This window comes from Hesperophylax consimilis, unplaced genomic scaffold, assembly GCF_061612785.1.
Source record: "Hesperophylax consimilis isolate HC1 unplaced genomic scaffold, BYU_Hcon_1.0 scaffold_34, whole genome shotgun sequence".
Classification (NCBI taxonomy): Eukaryota; Metazoa; Arthropoda; class Insecta; order Trichoptera; family Limnephilidae; genus Hesperophylax; species Hesperophylax consimilis.
Genome location: NW_028301264.1, coordinates 1089766 through 1114661, shown reverse-complemented (window position 1 = coordinate 1114661; position 24896 = coordinate 1089766). Strand labels below are relative to the sequence as shown.

Genomic DNA, 24896 nt, shown 5'->3' with positions numbered 1-24896 from the left:
ACTCTTTCCGATATTTGCAAAGAATTCGTTAAAAGCGTTTGCTCCTTTTTGAGGTTCTTCAATACAGTTAATTATGTTATTGTTTTGTATTACACTCTTAATAGTATTACTTTTGGTATTTTGTTTATTTTCCACGATTTCATTGATTATATTCCAAACTTTCTTACTAAATAAAGAGCAAATAATGACGATGACCCAAACAGCGCTGACAGTTTTGCAGAACCTCACCAGCAGGGACAATAAGAGCTACGGTTGACTAATGACTAGTCGCCTGTATCATACAGTTCCTCAAGTCCCGAGCGGAGTTGCACACGTCCACCACCGAATCTACCATCTCCTGTACGGCAGACACGCTGGGGAAGTTAAAGGCGGCATTCTTCGCTTTTGAAACCGTCATCGTCAAACCATTCGATAGCCCGTCCGAACAGGCGAGAACTTTAGACTTAAACTCGGTATTCTCAACATTTTTGTGCACCGTATCACCGATGTAGACTAGTCTATGTGCATGCAGCACTACAAACTTTCCGTGAGCCAAAAAGGCGGCAGGAGGTTGATTGCGTTCAACCGACTGCAAAAAGGCATCTATAGCGGTCGTCAGATATTCAAAATACGTCATTGTCTGTTTGGCGTAATATAAAATCAATTGTTTATCATAAGGGGCCATATTATTTTCATTCAATTGTACATTTGTCGTTGAATAATCGGCATCCTTTATAACAGTGTCGAAAGACTTTTTAAGTTCATTCGGCAGAGAATCTTTTATTTCTGCCTGTTTTTTATCTACAGACTCTCTAGATTCTAGTTTAACATAGTCGTATTCTTTGACCCATTCTCCTACGCCGTTGGTTTTGGATTTCTTAAAGAGCAAAGTGGAGTTTCCTTGAATGAAGGATGCAGTCTGGCGAACATCCTCGGTGAGAGCTCGGGCGCAGGCTATCAGCTGGTCCAGAGCATCGGGGCTGGAAGTGTCGTGGTTTTCGTCGTCTGGCCTGCAGAGGAGTTCTATGGACCAATTCAAGGCGTCCAAATTCTCAATAACATTATTTACAAGTCTATCGGCATCTCTCAGTGCCTTAATGAGGGGACGAAGTTTAATGGTCAAACCTAAAACAAATTAAATATAAAATTAAAAATTTCATGTTTTAGGTTTAAGTTTTTTTTTGTGTTCATGAGTTAAGTTAATTTCATGTTTTAGGTTTAAGTTTTTTTTTGTGTTCAAGAGTTAAGTCATTTCATGTTCTGAGTTAAGTCAAATGTTTTCCTTTACACATTTGTTATTGAAAAGTCCAGCAATAAAAGATAATTGATTGATAAGAAAATGATTGATTAGCTGGTTGATAAATAAGTAATACCTTTATCGTGTGCATTGGCAGCATTCCCCAGGGTGCCCTCGGTGAACTGAGCAAGGTCGTGCAGGGCGGCCCTGAGCCGGGTGGAGCCCAGTCTTACGTCCAGCAGCTGATTGCTCATGGCAGCGTGAGAACGCCATCCAGGTCGAACAAAACCTGAACAAATAACCACAAAAGTTATAAAAGAATTTAAATATTTAAGACAATATTAGTGATTTTTAAACGAAAATCTGAAACAGAAAAATCAGAAAAGGAAACGGTCACATCTGGGACTCGAACCCAGGACCCTTGTCTTTCCGGGACAATGCTCTACCAACTGCGCTAATGGGACCCTATCCTACTCGGTCATTTTTAACTGTATCATACTTCGAATAAGAACTACCAACATTGTCTTCATTTTTTCACCGCACATTTTTATTGGCAACTATCTTTATGTATGATCGCAAGATTCAACCCGAACTAAATGCAATCCAGACAGCGTCTTTTTAGATACAGTTAAAAGTGACCGAGTAGGATAGGGTCCCATTAGCGCAGTTGGTAGAGCATTGTCCCGGAAAGACAAGTTCGAGTCCCAGATGTGACCGTTTCCTTTTCTGATTTTTCTGTTTCAGATTTTCGTTTAAAAATCACTAATATTGTCTTCAATATTTTAATATTACAATTTGAGGTTTTACTCAATAAAGTTATTCCGAAAAACTTAATATTCATTCTAGACTTGCAGAAAAGTCAACAGATGTCGCACATTAAAAATAAAAAATAAGATAGGTTTATCTAAAAAGACGCTGTCTGTATTGCATTTAGTTCGGGTTGAATCTTGCGATCATACATAAAGATAGTTGCCAATAAAAATGTGCGGTGAAAAAATGAAGACAATGTTGGTAGTTCTTATTCGAAGTATGATACAGTTAAAAGTGACCGATGAGGATAGGGTCCCATTAGCGCAGTTGGTAGAGCATTGTCCCGGAAAGACAAGGGTCCTGGGTTCGAGTCCCAGATGTGACCGTTTCCATTTCTGATTTTTCTGTTTCAGATTTTCGTTTAAAAATCACTAATATTGTCTTCAATATTTAAATATTACAGTTTGAGGTTTTACTCAATAAAGTTATTCCGAAAAACTTAATTAACAAAAGTTATACACAATGCTTTGCAAAGAATTGCTTGCTATTTTCAGTGTAAGAAGAACAGAATTCTATATTATAAAGATTGTATGTAATAAACAAGTTCCAATACAACTTGACAAATTAATCATAAGATACAGTGAAACTATCTTGCAAGCTATAAAAAAACATAAATATATGTATATGTACATAAATATATGTAGGACAATCTTATGTGCGGTTTTCATATTCAGTAAATTTTTAAATTCAGTTTTCAAGGAACTGCAAAAAAAAAACTTCTCGAGCTTGAAACCTATGATATGTGAATCTTGTGTGCTGGTTTAAACTGTTCTATTCATAAATCTAACAGCTTACTTGTTTAGATTTACTTATAGTTCTAGAATATTGTCTTTGTGTTTCTTCCAACACATTATGTTAACCATTATAATAAGTAGTTGATCCGCACCTAATAATCTAGAAATGGAGTCTGCGGCCTCCATCTGCAGCCTCTCCAGCATGTGGAGGGCCTCCGCCCACTCCAGGGGCAGCGGGTTGGGAGGCGGCACGTCATAGGTCTGGCCGGGCCCGGGGCTTTGGTTGCGCAGCGTGTTGGATGTGTAGTTAGATCCACGCGACTTAGGGATGTCGTAGTCTGGCATGTTGGCCAGGGAAGACCTGGAAAAAATTAAAGTTTGTAAAAACTCCCCTGTTATAAAATCTTATAAATAAAATAAAAAATAACATTTTATAATTTCCTCTATGATATTATTATAATGGAAATAAATTCCCATAATAGTATGGTAATTAGTGTCAATTTTATGTAAAATGTTGCTTATTTTTAAAATAATATACTTTACTTTTCAGCCTAAATGTACTTCAACATGTCTCTGGTAGTAACAAATGCTTCAACGCGACTTTTTTTCAAACTAACAAATAGTATTTTTAGAGTATCATGCCGTGTTACGCAACCTCCTTCTTTAGTCAATGTTTCGGACAGTATTACAGTGTCCATTATCAGGGCAGTATGTGATATGTGTTGCTGTCCGAAACGTTGGCTAAAGAAGGATGTAGTGTAATGATGCACAACATGGCATAATACCCCAAAAATAAATTACTATAATACTTTTGGCTGCGAAAATCGCAAATCATATCCAACAAATCATTATATTTCTTCATGGTTGTTTTCTATCGTAAACATTTAAAAGCACCCTTTATCTATATAACTTATTTATATAACCCCCCTTTCCCCCACTAAAGGGTAGATTAAAACCTACATTAACTAGATAAAAATCAATACCTGTTACTAGAAGACATGGAATCCATTGTAAGTGAGCTGGCACTGCTTGAAGGTGTCAACTGCTGTTGGTGAAACAGTGTCAGGCTGGCGGGGGCCCTGGGCACATCGTACCAGTCCCCAGAGCCCGGGTTAGCTGATACACAGCCTGGAGGAGCAGTTCCGTGCCCCTGACCCTGGAACCTCGGCAGCAGGGATCTCGGGGCATCATAAGTGGCAGAAACTGGAATGGATCGTGGCACATCGTATGTTTCCATTCCTCCTTGCATGTGGGGAGGGAGGTGTGACTGGTTGTTGTGGATTGAGTTAATATTGGGGTGGGGAGAATGAAGGGACAGGTGCGGGGGTGTTTGTGTGCGGGGTGAAGTAAGGTGTGACTGGTGCAGGGATATGTGGGTCTGTGAAGGGGAGGGGGAAGGACAGAGATTCTGCGGTTGCTCGTAGATGTACAAGTCTCCCACTCGATGCGGCAACAGGACCTGAAATAGAAAAAAAAATACTTTGAAATAATAACACACTAACGGGAAGAACACAAGGGTCCCATTAGAGAAAATGGATTTAGTTTTCAAACAGCTATATCTTTGAAAATAATACATATATTTTAGTGATTTTTTTACGTAGTACTCACCACACCCCAACTATAAATTTTTTGTCTCAAATTGAGTTTATTTTTGTAATACGACTCCATAATTTAAAGTTGAAGTCAGTGTTCGGCCATTTAGTGATGTTTTATTTGTAAAAATGTAGGTAATTTTTATTACGTTACAATTTTTTTTGCTCAAAGCATTACATAAAACTTCCTCATTTCTGGTGCAATAAGTGGAAGGATGTATTACCCGTTCTACAGGTTTAAATTTAGTTTACTTTTGATAAAAAATATCCTTCCATACGAAAGACAAGGATTAGATATGCGAAGACTTGGTTCACATTTTTTAATACATATACATTTAGTCGGGGCCCTTACAAAGAGATTAGTATAAATGCTGTATTTAAAATTATCGGACAGCAATGCTTTTGGACCGGCGTAAAAGGTAGAACTACCCTTCCCGGACAAAGTGTGATAATGTCTGCATAATCAATCCATCAACTGCAGGATAATAGCCCTCTAAAAGCATTTAATAAAACAAATAATCAAAGGGTTAGGTAAAAACAAAAATAATTGCATATGAAAATACTTTTCTGTTCAAATGCAATTCAACCATTTTTTCTCGTTTATCAATTAAAAAAGCAACTGCCAGCATTCCCGTGTAGTGGCCATTCACCGTAGTTTCCATTTGCGCAGTTCTGGGTCAATACCTACTCAGCAGTCGGCACTACTATCCAAATACTACGAAACGTAGCGTGTGATGTAGCCTCTCGTACCAAACATCCGTAGTACGCCTAGCTCTACCTATACTAGATGAGTAGGTGAGTAGCTACTACGGTCGTAGCACGTTCCGGCTCGTGGCCACGAAGTATGAATAAACTCTAGGCCGTTTCGCTATTCCAGGAGTTTTTTTTATTCCACGTTCGTTATATACAAAGCCCCTTTCCATTTTTTGCGACAGTTCAGTGAAGTTTATTTTGCATTCATTTAATTTCGTTACATTTACACTATTCGCCGAATCTAGAATAAACCATCATTATGGTTTTATAGGAACGTAAATTACTTGCTTTTGTTTGCAGTTCTTTCGTCCATTTTGTAACTTTGGATTTCCACAAAATCGGGTATACGTAGTTTAAGCAATTTTATTAATGAATTTCATAGAATTATTAAAACTTCATTGTTTTTTTTTTTATTTATGTTCCAGGTCCAGTCAATCCAGTGAAGATGGTAGCCGTGTTTGAGAGTTCCCTTTTATTATTACACCAGTTAAAAATAAATATAATCATCTTACATTAAAAAATAGTATCTAGTCAAAATGTTTCTAAAAAAAATTTAAGTAGTTTATAGCACCTATTTACAAGACTTGACGCAGCCCTGACAGTATGGAAATAATGCGTGGCAATTTGGCTACCTAGTACCCTAGTACCTACGCAAGTCTCGGGTTTAAATGATGTTATTACAAAACCCTTCATCAAAGTCTGAAACTAGGCACTCGGAAAGATATAAGAAAAATTAATCCTAAACTGTTGTCAGCTTTTAAGGGCGTACTTACACGCCTACTTATCTGGGGGCAGTTCTTACCCTTCGATAAGCCGGATCGACTGGTGCGGCGTCGGACACGGAGCATACATATACGGGTTTATATTATAATATTCAATATGCCCCGTGTCACTGGAGTACAGGTAGGCGGGAGGTATTTTATATTTCATGGAGATGAAGAGCCCGATACGTGATACACCTGACCTAGTTGGGTTGGGCTAAAGGATGCCAATCAAGTTGCCACTTCGGGGCAGAATGGATTACCGTGGGATAACGGTAAATTACGTTCATCCACATTGTATACACAGCACGTAAGATAATTACTTAGTACCTACGCAATTTACGGGATACGCCGAATTTTAAATATCTGGGATAGGTTGTAACATTATTGCCAATAGATGGGTGATGAAAAGATTAATTGTATTAATTAATGATGGATCGAACGATTGTGACATTAATTGGTGATTACCAAATACAATAATCTAGTCATCTACGCACACGCACTGGACACAATGTATGTAGGTAGAGATGAGATCTGATAAGGAAGTTAAATAATAGAAGGTTTTAAATATCAACAGACGCTAATTTATTAAATAACAATTATTAAAATACTTGATCAATAAAAATTAACATGAGACTCTAATAAACATCTTATCTCCGGGCGTGTCAAGAATGTACGCAAGTTTAACGCCATCTTGATAAAAATATGACTAAAGAGCAGGTAACATTATTAATTTAAAACATTAAAAATCTTATAAGGAATGTCTTAGTGGGCGCCAGCATAGTATAAAATCACTATGCAAGAAGTTAAACAAGTAATCCCTATTAGAATGATAAGCTACATGATTAAAAAGTTAAAAGAGAAAAAGACCTTTCGTGACTTGCAAAATAGACCCTCATGTTCCAGTGTCGCACGAACACACCGCAGTCTCCTGAGTCCGGCCAGCAACTGAACTCGACGAAGTGCGCTCCGCATTGAGAGCTCGAAACAGTAGTGCCAATTGGAGAAAATTGACCAATGTTTATTCTAATCGGGTAGGAACTGCGCCGCCCAGAAGTAAGCACTTCTACAAGGTACATTGGTGAAAATTACGGGAAACTTTCCGAATTATTTTAGTTAAATAAATAAAAAATAATTCGAGCTATTTTCAACGATATAAATAATGCGACTTAATACGAAAAGAGAAGAATTTTCAAACTCATTGAAGAATGTGAATGTCGAGAGCGCACATCCAAAAATAAACCAAGCAGAAGAATAGTAATATTCTAACCTTACTTTATTGAGGTATGTTATTATAGCCTTCTTGTCACTATATTTCGTGCAGTTGAACACATCTACAATTTCTGCGATACATTGCCAACTGTATGCAATCTAGGTACAAGCGAGTATCTACGAGTAAATGACTCAGTCCTGATATTCTTGTTATTGTGTAATTTTCGATCGAGTAGTTCTGTTGGTATGCTGAAAGTGATTAGTAAATCAGTTCTGTATATAATTCCACTAACATTTAAAAAAATAAAAGTCATGTCGGAAACAAGCCGTCTATCTGAGAGTTTTAATAATTTCATCAATTGTTTTTATTTATAGTTTCTATAGGTAGACATGGTTTTGAAAGAAGCGAGGAGTGCTGCCAAGACATAGTTATGTGGCGGTCTATCTCCTTTGACTACCCCTTTATGGAAACGGCGTGGTGGTTTGTTGGTTAACTATAACAATATCCATTTGGTATTTGACGGCCTCCGTGGTCGAGGGGTAAGGCTCTTGACTAGCAACTAGCATGCCGAAGGTAGTGGGTTCAAATCCCGGCCTGGGCAAGTACATTTTACTTGATTGATTTGTGATATTTCGCAATTTATTCATTTAAAATAATATATAGTGTACTTGCGGCACGATCCAGAGTGGAAGATACTCTCTGTATCGTCTTGGTGTACCGCCATTCAGAATTGAAACGTCGCTTGAAATGACTTTAGCTGTCTTTGGTGACCAGATCTGAATGGCCAGGTACTCCCCCAACTTCATCTTCCCCAATACCTTCAGCCTTACAATATGCCAGAATTGGGGATGTCATAGTTTCACTGGCTCCAGACGGTTGGTAGCAATTGGGACTCTTGTGCGGTATTCACATTTAAATAAAACAGTTATTTTGCAATACCTACAGTAAAATAATAAAAACCTCCCTACACCCCTAAACTCTCCAACGTCCGCCCACAGATGTTCCTGGATCCTGGGAACGCTGGGAACTGAATAAGTCCATTTACAAATCTACATGGTTTACTTAGGATCCCCATTCCCAAGACATTTCCTTATTTATTATTTCCGTGTTCAAAATACATTTGATCGCAAATCTTATACAGATAGGAATTTACGCAGTCTTTTATGAGAGTTTTTATAAGAAATGTTGTATAATGTTATTTTAATGGAAAAGAAAATAGTGGCCATGATACATTTACGTTGTTATACTCGTATGATCAAAAAATCGTTACTTTATCTACAAAGCAGAAAATCCGCGTGTTGAAAGAGCAAAAACTCTTGAACAGTGAATTCTGGCATCATGAAATTTACACATACATTTATGCCTGGAATTTTCAGGTCAGCACATCTATTTTCAGCCAACAATATCAGCTTTTAGATACATATACCATACCCCCTACTAATAAACGTCTTTTAAATTGTACACAATTGATAAACAACGATTCACCATACTTAACGATTGTGTAAAATTTAAAACACGTTTATTAGTAAGGGGGTAAGGGTGTAATAAAATAAGACAAGCCAGATTGCTTGATCCATTTTGTTTTAAATCTTAAGTGATTCCGAATAAAGTGCTAAGTGCCCTAAAGTGATTTTTGACAACATGGCGCTATAGGAAGTATTAATGTGTTACTATACAATATACAAATCCAATGTGGGGGTGGAGAGAAAATCTTCATTCACGACAAACAAACATTACACGGGTTTCGCCACCGTCATCTTTATTAACGCTATAAAGGTTTGATAAATGTTTTGTTTCGTAAATTTTTCGTTTTAAATAATCTTTTGTTTTGTATAAATATTTGAATTAATATTCCTTTCTTAAAAAATTTAATTTACTTATTCCTTATTATGCCCGAGGAAGACATGGCACGATCAAGTGAATCAGATATTCGAGTCGGGCCATGTCAAGAGTCAGAATAATAGAAGAGTTTGTATGAGACGATGTATGAATGTGAATGAGGCAAGGAGTGTGTGCCAAGACCGAGTTGTTTGGCGGTCCGTCCTCTCTGCCTACCCCTGCGGGGAAACGGCGTGATGGTTAGTTAGTTAGTTATTATGCTGTCTCAGTAGAGGTAAAGTCACAAGGATGAAATCCATAATTGGTTTTATTTTGGCTATACAGGGTGTCTGGGGGTAAAGTGCAGTAACTTCGTGGGGGGATTCTACATGATCGTAGGAGTAAAAAAGATAAATAACTTTTTCAGAAATTCTAATTTTTTATTTTTCATACAAAAAGACATACCTGCTAAAAAGCCATAGTGTAGGTGCAAACTTACCCGATAAATTCGCAAGTGAGAACGTGGCAACGTTGCATATTTGTGAGTGGCGCGTATCCATGGAAACCGCATGTGAATTGTAAATAATAACAACACAGAGTTCGCCGTATGTTTTGATATTTTACCAAATTCAAAAAGAGAACTGCACTAAAATCACGTTACACTTTTTATTATAAAAAATATTAATAACTCATTGAACACTTAACAAATTTCATCGCTTTTTTACTAATAGGCCACTTGCATTATATTTTTTATTTTTTTTTTCCGGTTAAGGAAAATATTCTAAGACATTCTGTATTATTATTATTTTTTTAATCGTATTTTTGAAACCCTGGGGATTTTTTGAAAATTTCAATCCAAAAAATCAGACCTTTTTTTATAAACCGGAAAGACGGGACATAATTTTATAGGTGAGAAAAAACAATGATAACATAGCCGAAAATCATTTAAAAAAAAGAACGTTTTCCACACGAATGACACAGCAGAATAACGAGGCATACCAAAAATATTACATTTCATAAATATTTTTTTCCTTGATCCATCTTATTGATCATAAATCATTATAATGTACAACGTCTATATTAATAAATCCAATGTAATATACTTGTACTTGTAAATTATAATAATAATAAGAATATTATAAAATTTGATTTTGATAAAATCAGCACCATAACCATTATACCTCTAAAACACGTACCGACATCTAAATTGTACGGGGTTCTCTTCACATCAGTCAAAAATTCAAACCAAATGAAAAGTTCGCAGAGAACAAACAATAACTCTAGTGAACGAATTCAAAAATTCTTAGATAAATTAAATTTTCAAAGTTGTTTACTCCGCCCGTCAAATTTTGTGACACATTACATTCAAAGCACGATTTACTAATAGCGGGGGGTGCAGGAGGGGGTGCGGGGGACAGTTTACCAGCTGACCGACTGAATTCGGGTGCCGGGGGTAGCGGGGATTAGTTACCGGGGGGGCGCGGGATGTAGATTTGGCAACGACGAAAAAAATAATGCCGTCTAGGCACGTCGGAGAAATTTTTTGTTATTAGCTTAAAAGTAGATCTAAAAGTTGGAATTTCAAAAAAAGTTATTTATCTTTTTTACTCCTACGATCACGTAGAATCACCTCCCGAAGTTACTGCACTTTACCACCGGACACCCTGTATAATACTTGGGTACAAACTGAAATAAATTTAAACTGTCGATTTCCCGAAAATAAATTAAAACAGGGCGTGCTGTAGAAAATAAACTGACAGTAAAGTTAGAGACCTGTTTTCTGACTTTTGCACTGTGTTAATAAGGGTTAAGTACTAAATCCCTGCTACTAACCTATACTACTATATTATGTATATGTATACTAACCCAGTGCAAAAGTTCAAAAAAGATGGCGGTGGTTTCCTCATTTGCATGCAATTCCTTTCATCCAAAGGAACAGATAAACACAGCTGATGTGTGATCAGTGTGTTGCAGTCTTGCATGGTACCTACCTCCTCCCAGCATAGGTAAACAGTACCGAGTATAAACCATACACTAGGCTAAAGGCCTACCGCTGATAACTCCATAGTAACCTCTCTCTCTTCCTCATTAACGTTACTAGTAACATGAAAGAGAGGTCCCGTTGGACCTCCGGTATCAGCAGTCAGCACTACATACAGCGATGCCTGATGGCATTATGTTGACGGAACGTGAGGAGAGTGACAAGGGATCGAGGGTGCCAAGAAGTGCCAAGTTAGATAATTAGAAGCAGAGAACACCGCTGTTTGTGGAGAACATCTCGCCAGCTGGGCCTCCAATGTGCCCTCCGCAATCCAGAGCATACCGGCGGATAAAAAAGCAAAGTCGACCGTCACGATAAATAGCGGCGCCGGCGCAGATACTGAGAAGGTGCTCGGTCTAGCGTGGGACCCAGTCGGCGACCACTTCATTTATGATTTCAAGGAGACGGAAGCAGCTGAGCTCGTCCGGCACCCAACAAAGAGGCAGCTGCTGAGCACAATTATGAAGATCTTTGACCCGGTGGGATTCGTGGCCTGCCTCACCGTGCGATCAAAAATCCTCCTTCAGGACGTTTGGAGGTCCAACGTCGGCTGGGACGAGCGTACCCACGACACGCACGCGGCGCGGTGGGCCGGCTGGATAAAGGCGCTGAAGGCGATTGACATCCGAATCCCACGGCGTTGCCTTCGACAAAAGAATGAAGAGTTTGAGCTTCACCTCTTCTGTGACGCCTCTGAGGCCGCATGTTGCGCAATAGCGTACCTGGTGGAGACAAACCAAGAGGGAAAACACGCCACCTTTCTGGCGAGTAAATGCAAGGTGGCGCCCCTCAAACCTCTTTCGATCCCGCGGCTCGAACTACGAGCGGCACTCATAGCAGCCCGCCTCGCAGTCAGCGTTAGAACTTTGACTTTGACTTTGCTGAAGGGGGCCTACAAGAAGGCCTACAGGGCGATGGGTGCTACCAGGCGCAGCGGTTTTAAGAAAGAGGAGATCGCTGCCCGCAAGGGATGCCTCAGCGCCGCGCGTAGAACCTTCAAGTTGGCCATTCTCTCGGCAAAACGAGCTAACTGGCATAATTGGGTTGAAGAAATAGGTAACGCCAATCCGTGGGAAATCCACAGCGCCTTTGAGAAATCCGGAAAAGGTTCTGAACGGTATCTTTCAAGCGTAATCAATAATTTAGAGGGAAGGGACGTTGAGACAGTGGATGTGGCGTCCACTCTCAATACACTTCTGGGAAAGTTAGTCCCCGTAGACTCAGTAGTTGGGGAAAGCGACCACCACAAACAGATCAGAAATCTGTCAAGGATTCCGCCGAGTACCCTCCCCCAGGAGGACAAGTTGCGCCTTACTAGAGAAGAAATGGATATCATAATAAAGGGTTTAGGTCCGAAGAAGGCACCTGGGCATGATAGAATCAATGAAATAATCGTGAAGAATGTATGGCTCTATGCCCGGAAGGAGTTCTTCCAGGTCATGGAGACGTGCTTGCGAAGAGGAGTCTTCCCTTCGGAATGGAAGAGGGGCGTGCTTAAGATTATACCAAAGGGGTCCGACAAACCACGCTCGGACGTTAAAGCCTTGTGATGAAAGGCTTAAATCACAGTGAAAAAAAACAGATAAACCATAGCTGCAAAAAATATGCAAATTATTTATGAAAACCGTCATTCTAGCGACATCTGTTGATTTAAAAAGTAATTCAGTTTGCTTGCAGTAGGCACTTGTAATAGTTGGAATTAAATCAAGGTTCCGGGACGAAAGCAGAGAGGTCGTAAAATCGTCTAAGACGAGAAAGGAACCCCCTATCTAGGCCTGAAAATAAATATTGAAGGGTGTCAGCCAATTAGATCTAAACGAAAGCTATAAAATTTTGAGTAACCAATCAGTGAACGGAAAGGCGTGTGTCTACGGAAGACAAAAGAAATGAACTTTGGACACGGCGATAAAAAAGATAAGTAATGGCTTCTTCTTTCCCACAAAAATTAGAGGTAAATGCACTATAGAGTAAACATCGACGTTCAAGGGAACAAGTCCTGGGAATGTTTACAATAACTGAGACATTTATGAGGTATCGAACCATTAAAATCAAGGGCTTTGGAAGTTTTACAAGTTTTAAAGCACACACACAAAAATACAATGAAAAAAATTATAAACGTGATAGTATAAGAGAGGGCGGAAAAACTTAGGGAAATTACTGGCAGAATTTTCAACTGTAGTACAATTATTTATGATAGAAAGAGGGTGTCAAGTTCGATAAAGATCGTACTAAAGAGAGGTGAGAGTTTTGGAAACAATGAAAACTAATCGTTATCAATTTAAGATGAAGCGGACATATTGGTAAATCAATTTTGAATGAAAATCTCGCAAAAAAAATAGACATTTTAGAAATGTGCGGCGACCGAATGGAAGGATAATACAGAGATTTTGAGCTGCTACAAAGGTCCTAGGGACATGAAAATTGAGTATCAGAGGAAGGCAGTAAAGTTAAACATATAGCGATAGATTAGATTCAGGAAAAGTAGACATTTTACATGATTATCAGGGTAGATAGATATGAGAGTTACACAAGACTGCAGAAAAGTGACATGAGATAAAAGGTTGACAGTCTCATGTGTATTTCAGAGGATAACAAAGATGAAGCCGGGGCGCCATCGTGGCAGCCGGCAGCGTTTTACAATCGCTCCTCGTTTATTTTTAAAATATTGAGAAATTCTCAATTTTTTCAGTGTAAATATACCATTAAATAATCATTATAATTTTTAGGTTAAGTGAATAAACTCGAAATAATTTTAAAGTTACCAGTGTGGACGTAATTCGGAATTTCAGAATAATGTTTGTTACGATTTAAAAATCAATCTAACAGTGTTTCTAAATACAATACCATAGACCGAATATTTTGTGCCCTGACCATTGACCATTGACCACATGTTTTGTCCCTTCGGGTGCCGGGTCTCATCTCACTAACACCTTGTTTTGTTTTTTCGTGTTACTGAAAATATGTACCCGATAATATAAATGTGCAAGCCGGTTAGTTTATGGCATCAGTATGGTGATTGTGTACGATAGAGAAGAACTAATTGGTTTAAAAAACACTCGTGTGGCATTAAAACCTTAAGCGGCTGCAAAAATTAACTTTTACAATCTAAATCGCAACCCTGCTAAGAAAATAAGATTAAGAGGTTGTCGGGGAGGACGAAATCGCAAAAATAAATCAATAAAAATTAGTGCAGTAACCCACAATCCTGAACATGAGAAGACAGATGAAATAAAAACTTCAATTAGAGGCGTATCCATACAGCGCCATGCAAATTTACAAACCCGGCGACTCGCAGTGGAAAATTGGAATGCACGCTCAGTGAACAACAAGGTGGATGATGTTCACGATATTATTAGCCAGAAGAAACTGAACATCCTATCGATTACTGAGACGTGGCATGAAAACTATGACTCCACCTCCATAAAAAAGTTGCGAGCTCTTGGCTATACGGTCGTAGAACAGGCAAGACGAAAATCGCCGGACGACCCTAGAAATAATAACATCTCATTTGTGAATCATGGAGGGGTGGCGATCATCGGTCGTCAAGGACTGCGTATATCCAAAATCAATATTGGAGATTACCAAACTTTTGAATCTCTGGGATGTTGTATTTCTTCAATGGGGGCGTCTTTCACACTAATCACTATCTACCGACCGGGGTCGAGGATCATCACTGCGGATTTTTATAACGAATTTGCGCAACTTTTAGGGCGGGTAAATCCTGGTGCCCTCATTATAACCGGGGACTTTAATATCAGAATAGATAGAAAAACTGACATTAACACAAGAAATTTTTTTGATGTCTTAGAGTGCTACGGATGTAGGCAATGGGTAGATATTCCGACTCATGACGCAGGCGGAATACTTGATATTTTTGTATCTAGGAATACTGACCCACCGCTAAAAACCGAAGTAATAGACGTGGGTCTCTCAGATCACAGGCTTGTGCGTACCGAGGTAGACTTTAATCCTTCCAAACCTGTCTACAAAACGAAGACGACCAGAGCGTGGCGAAAGTTTGACTTTGCCCTCTTTGAGGAAGAACTGAAGACTTCCATCCTTGCAAAATACGACTTAAATGGTAATGTAAATTCGACATCTGGCCTAGTAGAAGTCTATAATGATATTTTAACTACACTAATAAACAAACATGCCCCCTTTTCGACCAAAACCTGTGCTGTTCGCAAGTCTGATTCCTGGTTTGACGCAGAATGCCGGGAAAAGAAGAGGGCTATGCGCCGACTTGAGAGGACATACAGGAGCGGAAAACTAGCCAGCCAAAGGGAAGCGTGGGTTAGTGTGCACACTGAATATAGGGAAACAATTCGGAGAAAAGGAGCCGATTACTGGATTACGAAGATTGAGAGTGAAGATTCGGACCCCCAGCAACTTTGGAATTCGCTTAAAACTGTCAGAGGTGAGTCTGAAAACTTAACCACGGCAGCGCTCAGTCCGAAAGATTTTTTCGACTTTTTCCAAGAAAAAATCGACAATATTCGGGCCACAACAGCATCTGCACCTCCACCTACGTTCACCACCTACAACGGCGAATCCTTTACTAAGTTCACACACACTACATCGGAAGAAGTCACCGAAATTGTGTCCAGTTCACTAAACAAACAATGTGCTTTAGACCCAATCCCAACGTGGCTTCTGAAAAAGTGTCTGAAACATTTATTTATTTATTTTTATTTATTTATTTATTTTATTTTAAATGCACATTTACAGTTATACATAACCAATAATAAACATACATTTTATTTTAATTTATTAAGTAATAATAGCGTTTTTGAACTGGTGAATATTAAGTTGGAAAATATCTATATCTGGGGACAGGTAATTTAATAATAATAATAATAATATTTGGCTAATTTATATAGCGCCGTTTTCGTGAGAAATCACCTCAAGGGCGCTGTACAAATATATTTCTTAAATATTTAATACTAGAACTACTGACTTATCTCTAGACTTATATCTTAGTAACATAATCATTTTTCCGAGCGGCATTACTAATGGTAAGTTGGTTCTGCATTTTGGAACGACAAAGGTTCTGTGCCTGCGCGCTCTTGTATAATTGTCGGGGACATAAAACTCAAATTTTTCTATAATATCGGGAATACAGACGTTACCATTTAGAAGTTTATATGCTGTTATCAGCAAAGCAGTTTTCCTTCTATCGGTGAGGCTATTTGTTCGCGCAATATACAGGGTGTCCGGAAACTCGTAGTACAAGCGGGAAACTGGTGAATCTACATCACATTTGGAGTCGATTTTGTAGTATAACTTTTTTTTATTTGAGCTTCCGTTTTCGAGTAAATCGAGTTTGAAGTTGATTTTTTTTTTTTTGTTTTTATTTTTTTTTTAATCAAATTCTTATAAATTATTACTGAAGATCAAAGTACCCAACTAATTAAAACTATTTGAAAGTAAAACAAATGAAGAAACTCGAATTTGAAGCATTATTTTGAAATCACCCTTCATTTAACCCGGTGTAATCATAAAATATTTCTGCTCTGCAGGGTTAAAACATCTGTTATTCAACCCTAAACACCAGAAAAAACTTTAACCCTAAAATAGCCGAAAAATATTTTTTTTTGGTTTTTTTTTTTTTTTTTTGAAAATGCTCAAAAAAAAAAAACTTTATGTTTTTTTGGGTTCTCCATGTGGTGTAGATTCTCCAGTTCCCCGCTTGTACTACGAGTTTCCGGACACCGTGTATATGGGATTGTTAGGTATGCATCCACAGGCTTAATGGACAAGTGTAATGTCAATACCAAATCCTGCAAATGTCCTACCTACCCTTTTACCCATCCCAAAATGTCACCATATTAAAAATATTGTTGCGACACATGTAAAATCTGACAAGTGGTGTCAGTTGCTTATCAGAGTTCGGAGTGATAATTAATATCAGACAGGGCGAATATACATATAATTTGTGAAGTGAAATCAACTAATACTCCTGGAGACGTGTGATAGTCATCAACGGGTGAGTCCATCTTTCCTGCATTCCAATCTGGGCTTATCTTGTGCTCCAGAAGCCCAGATTTATACCTTTGATTATTGCACTGTCCATCGGGTTTGTCGGATGCATATATCGTCCCATACCTATCATTCGGAGTAGTTTGGGACTGGTCCTTTGGGCGTGTGGCATAGGGCCTCATAGAGCCTCTGCACCACCTCTAAAATATAGTGGAGTCGCAGCTTCGCGACACCATTTTTGGTTCTTTCGAGCCGGATTACCAACGGGGTATTTAAAATTAACATATTTAAAGTTATAAATAAATATTATTTCCTCTTTATACTTTGTTAATTTGTATGTACTAGGTTGCATTTGTAATTATTGTTGTGTTTAAATTCCTGCATACAATTAATCATGGCGACTAGCGATAGTACTCAGGATATTAAAATCAAGTTAGTAGAATCGAAGATTAATTTGATACATAATCGTGTTAATGAATTATACGAGAAAGCGAAAAGTATTGCGGACAGGGAGACGAGAAGTTCGGAGGATTTTGTTAAACAAACGGTTAATATAGCTACATATTATGCACAATTTAACACGTTTTGTGATGAATTTCATACACTTCAGTTGAAAAAGGATTCAAATTACAATATGAATTTCGATTTATGGAGTAAATTCGAAAATAAGTACTGTTTTGTAGTTTCTATACGCGAAAGCATTATAGCAAAGCAAGATTCATCACGTGATCGACAGAAGTTAAATAATTCACCATTAATTAAACTCCCACCGATCGAGATGCCATCGTTCGATGGTAATCAAGAGAATTGGTCGATATTTTATGAAGCTTTTAAATTAAACATTCACTCAAATCAAAATTTGAATACGTCGCAAAAGATGCAATATCTGATAGGGAAACTCCAAGGAAAGGCGTTATCAGTTTTTGCGGGAATACTTCCGAACGAACAAAATTATTTTTTAATTTGGGAAGCTCTCGAAAAGAAATATCAGGACAAACGCGTGCTAGGTACCTTTTATCTGAACAATATTTTGAATTTAAAATTATTGGCACCTAGTAACCCAAATGAGTTAAATAATTTTATCGAACGGTTTGCGTCTTCCATAGCTGCACTCAAGGAATTAGGTATTGATGACCTAACCGATTTTATAATATTACATGTTGCACTGAAAAAATTAGATATACAGTTGGTGCAAAATTTCGAAATGTCTATACGGGAGAAAGCTATACCTACATATACCGATTTAATAGAATACATTCGGTCGCATGTTAAAATCCTAGAACGAACTGGGCAAAATGATAATAAAGTTGTTAATAATAAAAACAAAGTTACGCATTCATTCGCTGTGGTCGAACCGAAGTCAAGTAATAATAATCGTAACAGGTGACGGAAATGTAATCATTCTGATCATGTTGAATTGTTTAAATGTGAACAATTTAACGAATTAAGACCAAATGCTCGCTTTCAGTTTGTGAAATTAAATAATTTATGTGTAAACTGCTTAAGCGATAAACATAAAACTGTGAAATGTCCATCTAAATCGGATTGTAGAATTTGTAAAAAACGACATCACACCGCTCTGCATTTTGAGAGCACGGTGAATACTGAAAGTCAATCGAAAAACGAAGCCATTACATTAATAGCGCGTAATAATAAACATTATAATAATTTTTCTGCGGGTAATATAGCTACGAATGTACTACTGTCAACCGCGCAGTTATTTGCTTATGACAATAAAAATAATCAAGTAACCGTAAGGTGTTTAATTGATTGCGCCTCGCAACAAAATTTAATCAGTTTAAACACTTGTAATGAATTAAATCTTAAAATAATTCCTTTAAATAATTCAGTAGTTAAAAGTGTTGGTTCAGTAGAGACACCAATATTGGGACACGTTGCGTTAAAAATTAAATCCCGCGTTTCAGAAGATACTTATAAAATTAGTCTATTAGTTGTCGATAAAATAACTGATAAGCTTCCTACACAACATGTTGACACAAAGTCATGTGAGCATTTAGTGGGTTTAAACTTAGCGGATGAATCCTGGAACGTTCCATCCGATGTTGATATCTTATTAGGTGCACAGTTATTTCCATATATTCTGCTGGGGAATAAGGTTTTATCTAAACATAATACGAATGCACCACCGGCTATACAGACAGTATTCGGGTATATTGTAATGGGTGAAATACCTACGTGTACGCCGGAGGTTTCGTGGACGTTCGGCCCCATAACCAATGTAGATTTATATAATGCGTTATCCAAGTTTTGGACGATGGAAGACATGCCTATTAAGTCGTTGATGAGTGCTGAAGATGCAGAATGTGAGAAAATGTACCTCGAGTCAGTCCAACGGGATGAATCGGGAAGGTATATTGTATCTTTACCGTTTAAGATAGATCCTAATAATTTAGGTGATTCGCGCCGTGTCGCGCAGCGTCGATATGAATATTTAGAACGGAAATTTAATACTTCCCCAGAATTGCATTGCAGTTATAATGAAGTAGTTTCTGAATATCTGGAAAAGGGATATATGAGGGTTGAAGTTCCGTCTTCATCTAATATTGATGAGGGATATTTCATTCCTCATCACGCAGTAATTCGTAAAGATAAATCAACAACTAAAACTCGTGTTGTATTAGATGCAAGTACAAAGACCAGTTCAGGGTTGTCACTTAATGATATTTTGTATACAGGTCCAAATTTGCAATCTAATTTATTTACACTTTTAATTAAATTTCGCTTATTCGCTGTAGCATTAACCGCAGATGTTAAGCAAATGTATCTACGTATAATGGTAACGGAAAGCCATCGAAAATATCAAAAAATTCTTTATAGATTTCACAAAGATGAACAAATTGGAGTTTATCAATTTAATTCACTCGCGTTTGGTTTGAAATGTTCACCATTTCTAGCAATGCGAACTATACGGCAGCTATAATAGCGAGCGATGAAAGAAATTGTTATCCGAAAGCGGCGGAAGTTGCAATTAATGATTTATATATGGACGATTTTGTATATTCTGTAAATACTATAAGTGAAGGCATCACTTTGGCTACAGATTTAATGGCGATGTTCAAGTGTGGAGGATTTGAATTAGTCAAATGGTCGAGTAATTCTCCTCATTTACTGGCCCAATTACCAGAGTCGCACCGCGCGACAATGGATTTTTCGGATAAATGTAGCATTTTAGGATTAAAATGGGATCCGATATCTGATTGTTTTCGATTTATGATATGTCCGACGGAGGAAAAAACTATATGTAAAAGATCAATTCTTTCCACAATAGCTCGTTTATTCGATGTATTAGGTTTGGTTGCTCCGGTAATTTTATATGCCAAATTACTTTTACAAGAGCTGTGGTTAGAGAAAGTAGGATGGGACGAGGAACTACCCCAAAGTATTGTTAATAGATATGTCAAATTCAAGGAAGAATTACCGATGCTTTCTAATTTAAATTTACCTCGATATTTGGGAGTAAAGGAGGACTGCACGATAAATATTATCGCCTTCGCAGATGCGAGTATGAAAGCATACGGTTGTGTAATATATCTTCATGTCACGGATAAGGGTGGCAACACTACAATGAATTTGATATGTTCTAAATCCAAGGTGGCCCCTCTGAAAACAGTGTCGCTCGCTCGATTGGAATTATGCGCTGCGCTTATTTTATCTAGACTAGTTAGATCTATTATAGATACTTATAGAAATCGCGTTTCGATAAACGATATATTTGCTTTTTCAGATTCAAAAATAGCACTTTCTTGGATTCACTCGTCCCCGCACCGGTGGCAAACTTTTGTAGCTAATCGAGTTAGTGAAATTCAGGAAAATTTACCCGCGAAACATTTTTATCACATAGATGGCGTTACCAATCCTAGTGATTGTTTATCACGAGGACTACTGCCTGCTCAGCTGGTCGATCATTCTCTTTGGTGGCACGGTCCGCCCTGGGCTGCGAACCCAGTATCCGAGTGGCCTGTCGAAAGATTTTCCCCCTCACGAGAGGAGGAGAACACTTTGAAATTGAAAAAATCGCATACATTTACGATAACGTCAATAGAGGAAAATTCTCCGATATATAATCTCGCTTTAAAAATTTCCTCATGGCCAAAACTGCTGAGAATTGTGGTATATATTTTACGATTTATGCGAAAGTTATCACGCTCAACAGTTATAAATTCCACGGAATTAAACATTGCTGAAATGAATGTATTAAAAGCTTTACAGAATAGGTATTTTAGTGCCGATATACAATTAATACAGAGGGATAAATTATGCTCACCTTCAATCCGAAAACTAAACCCGTTCCTAGATCATAATGGCTTGTTACGTATAGGTGGTAGATTAACAAACGCGAATATACCTTTTGAAAACAAACATCCAGTACTTTTGCCAAGACAGGATCATATTGTCGATATAATTATAGACTTTCACCATCGTGTGAATTGTCATACTGGTGCACATCTCCTTATGTCAATAATTAGACAGCGTTATTGGATCTTATCGGGGAGAAATCTAATACGCAAAAGAGTACATGCTTGTAATTTCTGTTTTAAAACTGCACCTTCTAATATTATACCGCTAATGGCAGATTTACCTACAGCTAGAGTTCAGGAAGCAAAGGCATTGACACATACGGGTGTAGATTTTGCCGGACCAATAAATATAACCCTTTCTAGGCGTCGTGGGGTAAAAAGTCAAAAGGCATATATATGTCTATTTATTTGTTTAACAACGAAGGCTATACATATGGAAGTGGTATCAGATCTAAGCACGGACAATTTTTTAAACGCATTTAAGCGTTTTCTATCCAGACGCGGACCGGTTTCATGTATGTACAGTGACAATGCGACAAATTTCATAGGCGCAAAGAATTGTCTGGATGACTTATATAATTTTTTAGAGGCAAATTCAACTAAAGAAGTTCTTCGCAATGAATTTAACATTCGGAGAATTGAATGGAAGACGATTCCACCCCGCGCTCCTCACTTTGGAGGATTATGGGAGTCAAATATTAAATGCATTAAATCGCATCTGTATAGGGTTGTGGGTACTCAACTCTTATGTTATGAAGAGCTTCTCACAGTTCTGACACAAATAGAGGCTGTACTTAATTCACGGCCATTATGTTTATTAAGCAGTTCTCATTATCCAGAAGCTCTTACTCCGGCTCATTTTCTGATGTCTACCCCGATTCAGCATCTACCTGCTTATGATTTGACTAATGAACGCATTAGTCTACTGAAAAGGAAAGAGCTTTTGGACCACCTCGTTCAATCTTATTGGAAGAAGTGGCATATAGAGTATCTTCACTCTCTGCAGATGAGAAAAAAATGGAATAGTCCCGCGAATAACATTCTAGTAGGTACCATAGTATTGGTGCATCAAGAGGATGCGCCTCCACTTTATTGGCCGGTGGGCGTTGTTGAGGAGGTGTTCCCTGGTAAAGACGGAGTGGTTCGTGTCGCACGCGTAAGGACCCCTTCCGGGAACTTTAAACGACCAGTCGTAAAATTGTGTCCTTTGCCTACACAATAATTATTATTTCTTTATTTCATTATTTTATAAATTTTCGTTTTAACTTTGCAATATTAATAGCGTATTGATAAGAATATTTATATTTCATCTTTCGTTTTACATTTAACTTTTTACTTTATTTGAAAGTACTTAAAATTTCGGAAGGTACTTTCAACGCCGGGAGAATGTTCGCGCAATATATATGGGATTGTTAGGTATGCATCCACAGGCTTAATGGACAAGTGTAATGTCAATACCAAATCCTGCAAATGTCCTACCTACCCTTTTACCCATCCCAAAATGTCACCATATTAAAAATATTGTTGCGACACATGTAAAATCTGACAAGTGGTGTCAGTTGCTTATCAGAGTTCGGAGTGATAATTAATATCCAGCATGCCGGACAAAAAGGCTGATGGATATAACCAGGGATAATATCCGAAGTCTCTAAGATATAAATATCTCAGAAACTTCTTTTGTACTTTCTTTATCATTTGAGAGTAAGTTAAATCCATTGGTCCCCATATTACAGAACCACTTTCCAAAATGCTACGTACTAAACTATAGTATAGCACACGAATCGGGGCCGAGCTGCAAAAATGTCTGGAGTTGCTTAGCACAAATCCTAGCATTCTTAAAGCTTTGTTGCATATCGTTTCTATGTGGACGTGAAATGTTAAGTGCGTATCAAATGCGATTCCCAAATCTCTTGAAATAACAATGTGCTGAAGAGATGAATAAGACATTTTGTAGTTATAGTAAATCGTTTTGTTTGCCTTGGTGTAGCACATAATGGAGCATTTCTTAATATTAAACCCTAATTTATTGGTATGACTCCATTCGACGATAGAATTTATATCACTTTGTAGCTGCAAGCAATTTTCCAAAGATTTTATTAAAAGGAATAGTTTCATGTCATCCGCGAATAAGAGAAACTTGGAAAATTTTATGCAATGGTAAATGTCATTGATAAATAGCGAGAAAAGTAAGGGTCCAAGATTCGACCCCTGTGGAACTCCAGAGTTTGTGATGAAGTTGGAAGAGTGGAAAATACCATAAGTTACGTATTGTTGTCTATTTGAGAAATAACTTACAAATAGACATAGAAGTTTCGCTGAAAATCCAAATTGGTCGAGTTTATTTAGGAGAATAAGCGGATCTACTGAGTCAAAGTGTTGAAATGATAACAACAATATAAGACTAGTGCTGCCATCTATGTATTTAATATGTAAACTTATATGAAATAAATGATAGTCTATTCTCCATCTTTGATCAAACAGCGTTTCATTACAGGTTATGGGCCGTTCGCTTATAAATCTTCGCGATTTTGTTGTTTTTTTTGTTTGACCAGTATAAAAAACACGATTACAAAACGCGATTGAACTGTGTCGTGACGGATTGTTATAATAAAAGTGTACAACTTTAGTATATCGCAGTTTAAAAATGTCGGCGAACTATCTTGTCAACGTACCCAAGCTAACGGGACGTGATAATTACGACATATGGTGTTTTGCGGCACAGAATTTTTTAATCCTCGAAGGCATGAAGCATTGTGTGCAGCCAGAAGTCGGGATTGAAATAAAACCTGCAGATGATGCAAAAACCAAAGCAAAATTGATTATGACAATCGACTCGTCTTTATATGTTCACGTAAAAGATGCTACATCCAGTAAAGAGTTATGGGATAAATTAAAAAAATTATTCGACGACAACGGATTTTCACGGAGAATAAGTTTGCTGAGAAATTTAATTTCGATTCGCCGAGAGAATTGCAGTTCGATGACGTCTTATGTGACGCAGATTATCGAAACAGCACAGAAGCTTTCAGGAACGGGATTCGAAATTAATGACACATGGACAGCATCATTGCTACTCGCTGGTTTGCCAGATCGTTTCTCGCCGATGGTTATGGCATTAGAACATTCAGGAATTCCTATAACGACAGACTCCATAAAAACAAAATTGTTAGATATGGATTCAGCAAGTCATGACGGGAGTGAAGTTAGCGGAGCTTTAGCAATTCGTTCAACTTCAAAGTACAAAGAAAAAAATAATACGAATATGTCTATGGCCAGCAAAAGTTATGTTGGCAGCACTGGCTTGTCAAAGTCAAACGTCAACAAGCATATAAAGTGCTACAGATGTAAACAAATCGGGCATTACAAGAACCAGTGTACAAATACAGAAAATAACTTGTCAAATCAGATAAATAAGGATCGAAAGCAGTATAATGCGTTTAGCGCAGTGTTTCTGAGTGGAAATTTTAACAAAGACGATTGGTATATCGACTCGGGCGCGAGTGTACATCTGACAGCAAATGAAAGTTGGATTATAAATGCGCAGTATGAACAAGAAAAAATAATTGTTGTCGCAAACAGTGAAAAGGTGTCAGTATTGTGTTCTGGCGATGTAAAAATCATGACTAAAACAGATAATCATGAGTATGACATCATGGTGAA

At 37.8% G+C, this 24896-nt stretch overlaps 1 protein-coding gene across 1 annotated transcript in view; it reads right to left on the bottom strand.

Annotated features, from left to right (window-relative positions):
- Positions 1–256: 256 nt before the first annotated feature.
- LOC149409163 (breast cancer anti-estrogen resistance protein 1-like) overlaps positions 257–24896 on the bottom strand; it is a 186713-nt gene continuing 162073 nt past the window's right edge. Inside the window, exons 4-7 of the mRNA XM_089650089.1 lie at positions 3744–4219; positions 2913–3121; positions 1353–1505; positions 257–1104 (exon numbers count right to left, since the gene is read on the bottom strand). Of these exons, the coding sequence (XP_089506215.1) occupies positions 257–1104; positions 1353–1505; positions 2913–3121; positions 3744–4219 (1686 nt within the window). The remainder of the gene's footprint in view (positions 1105–1352; positions 1506–2912; positions 3122–3743; positions 4220–24896) is intronic.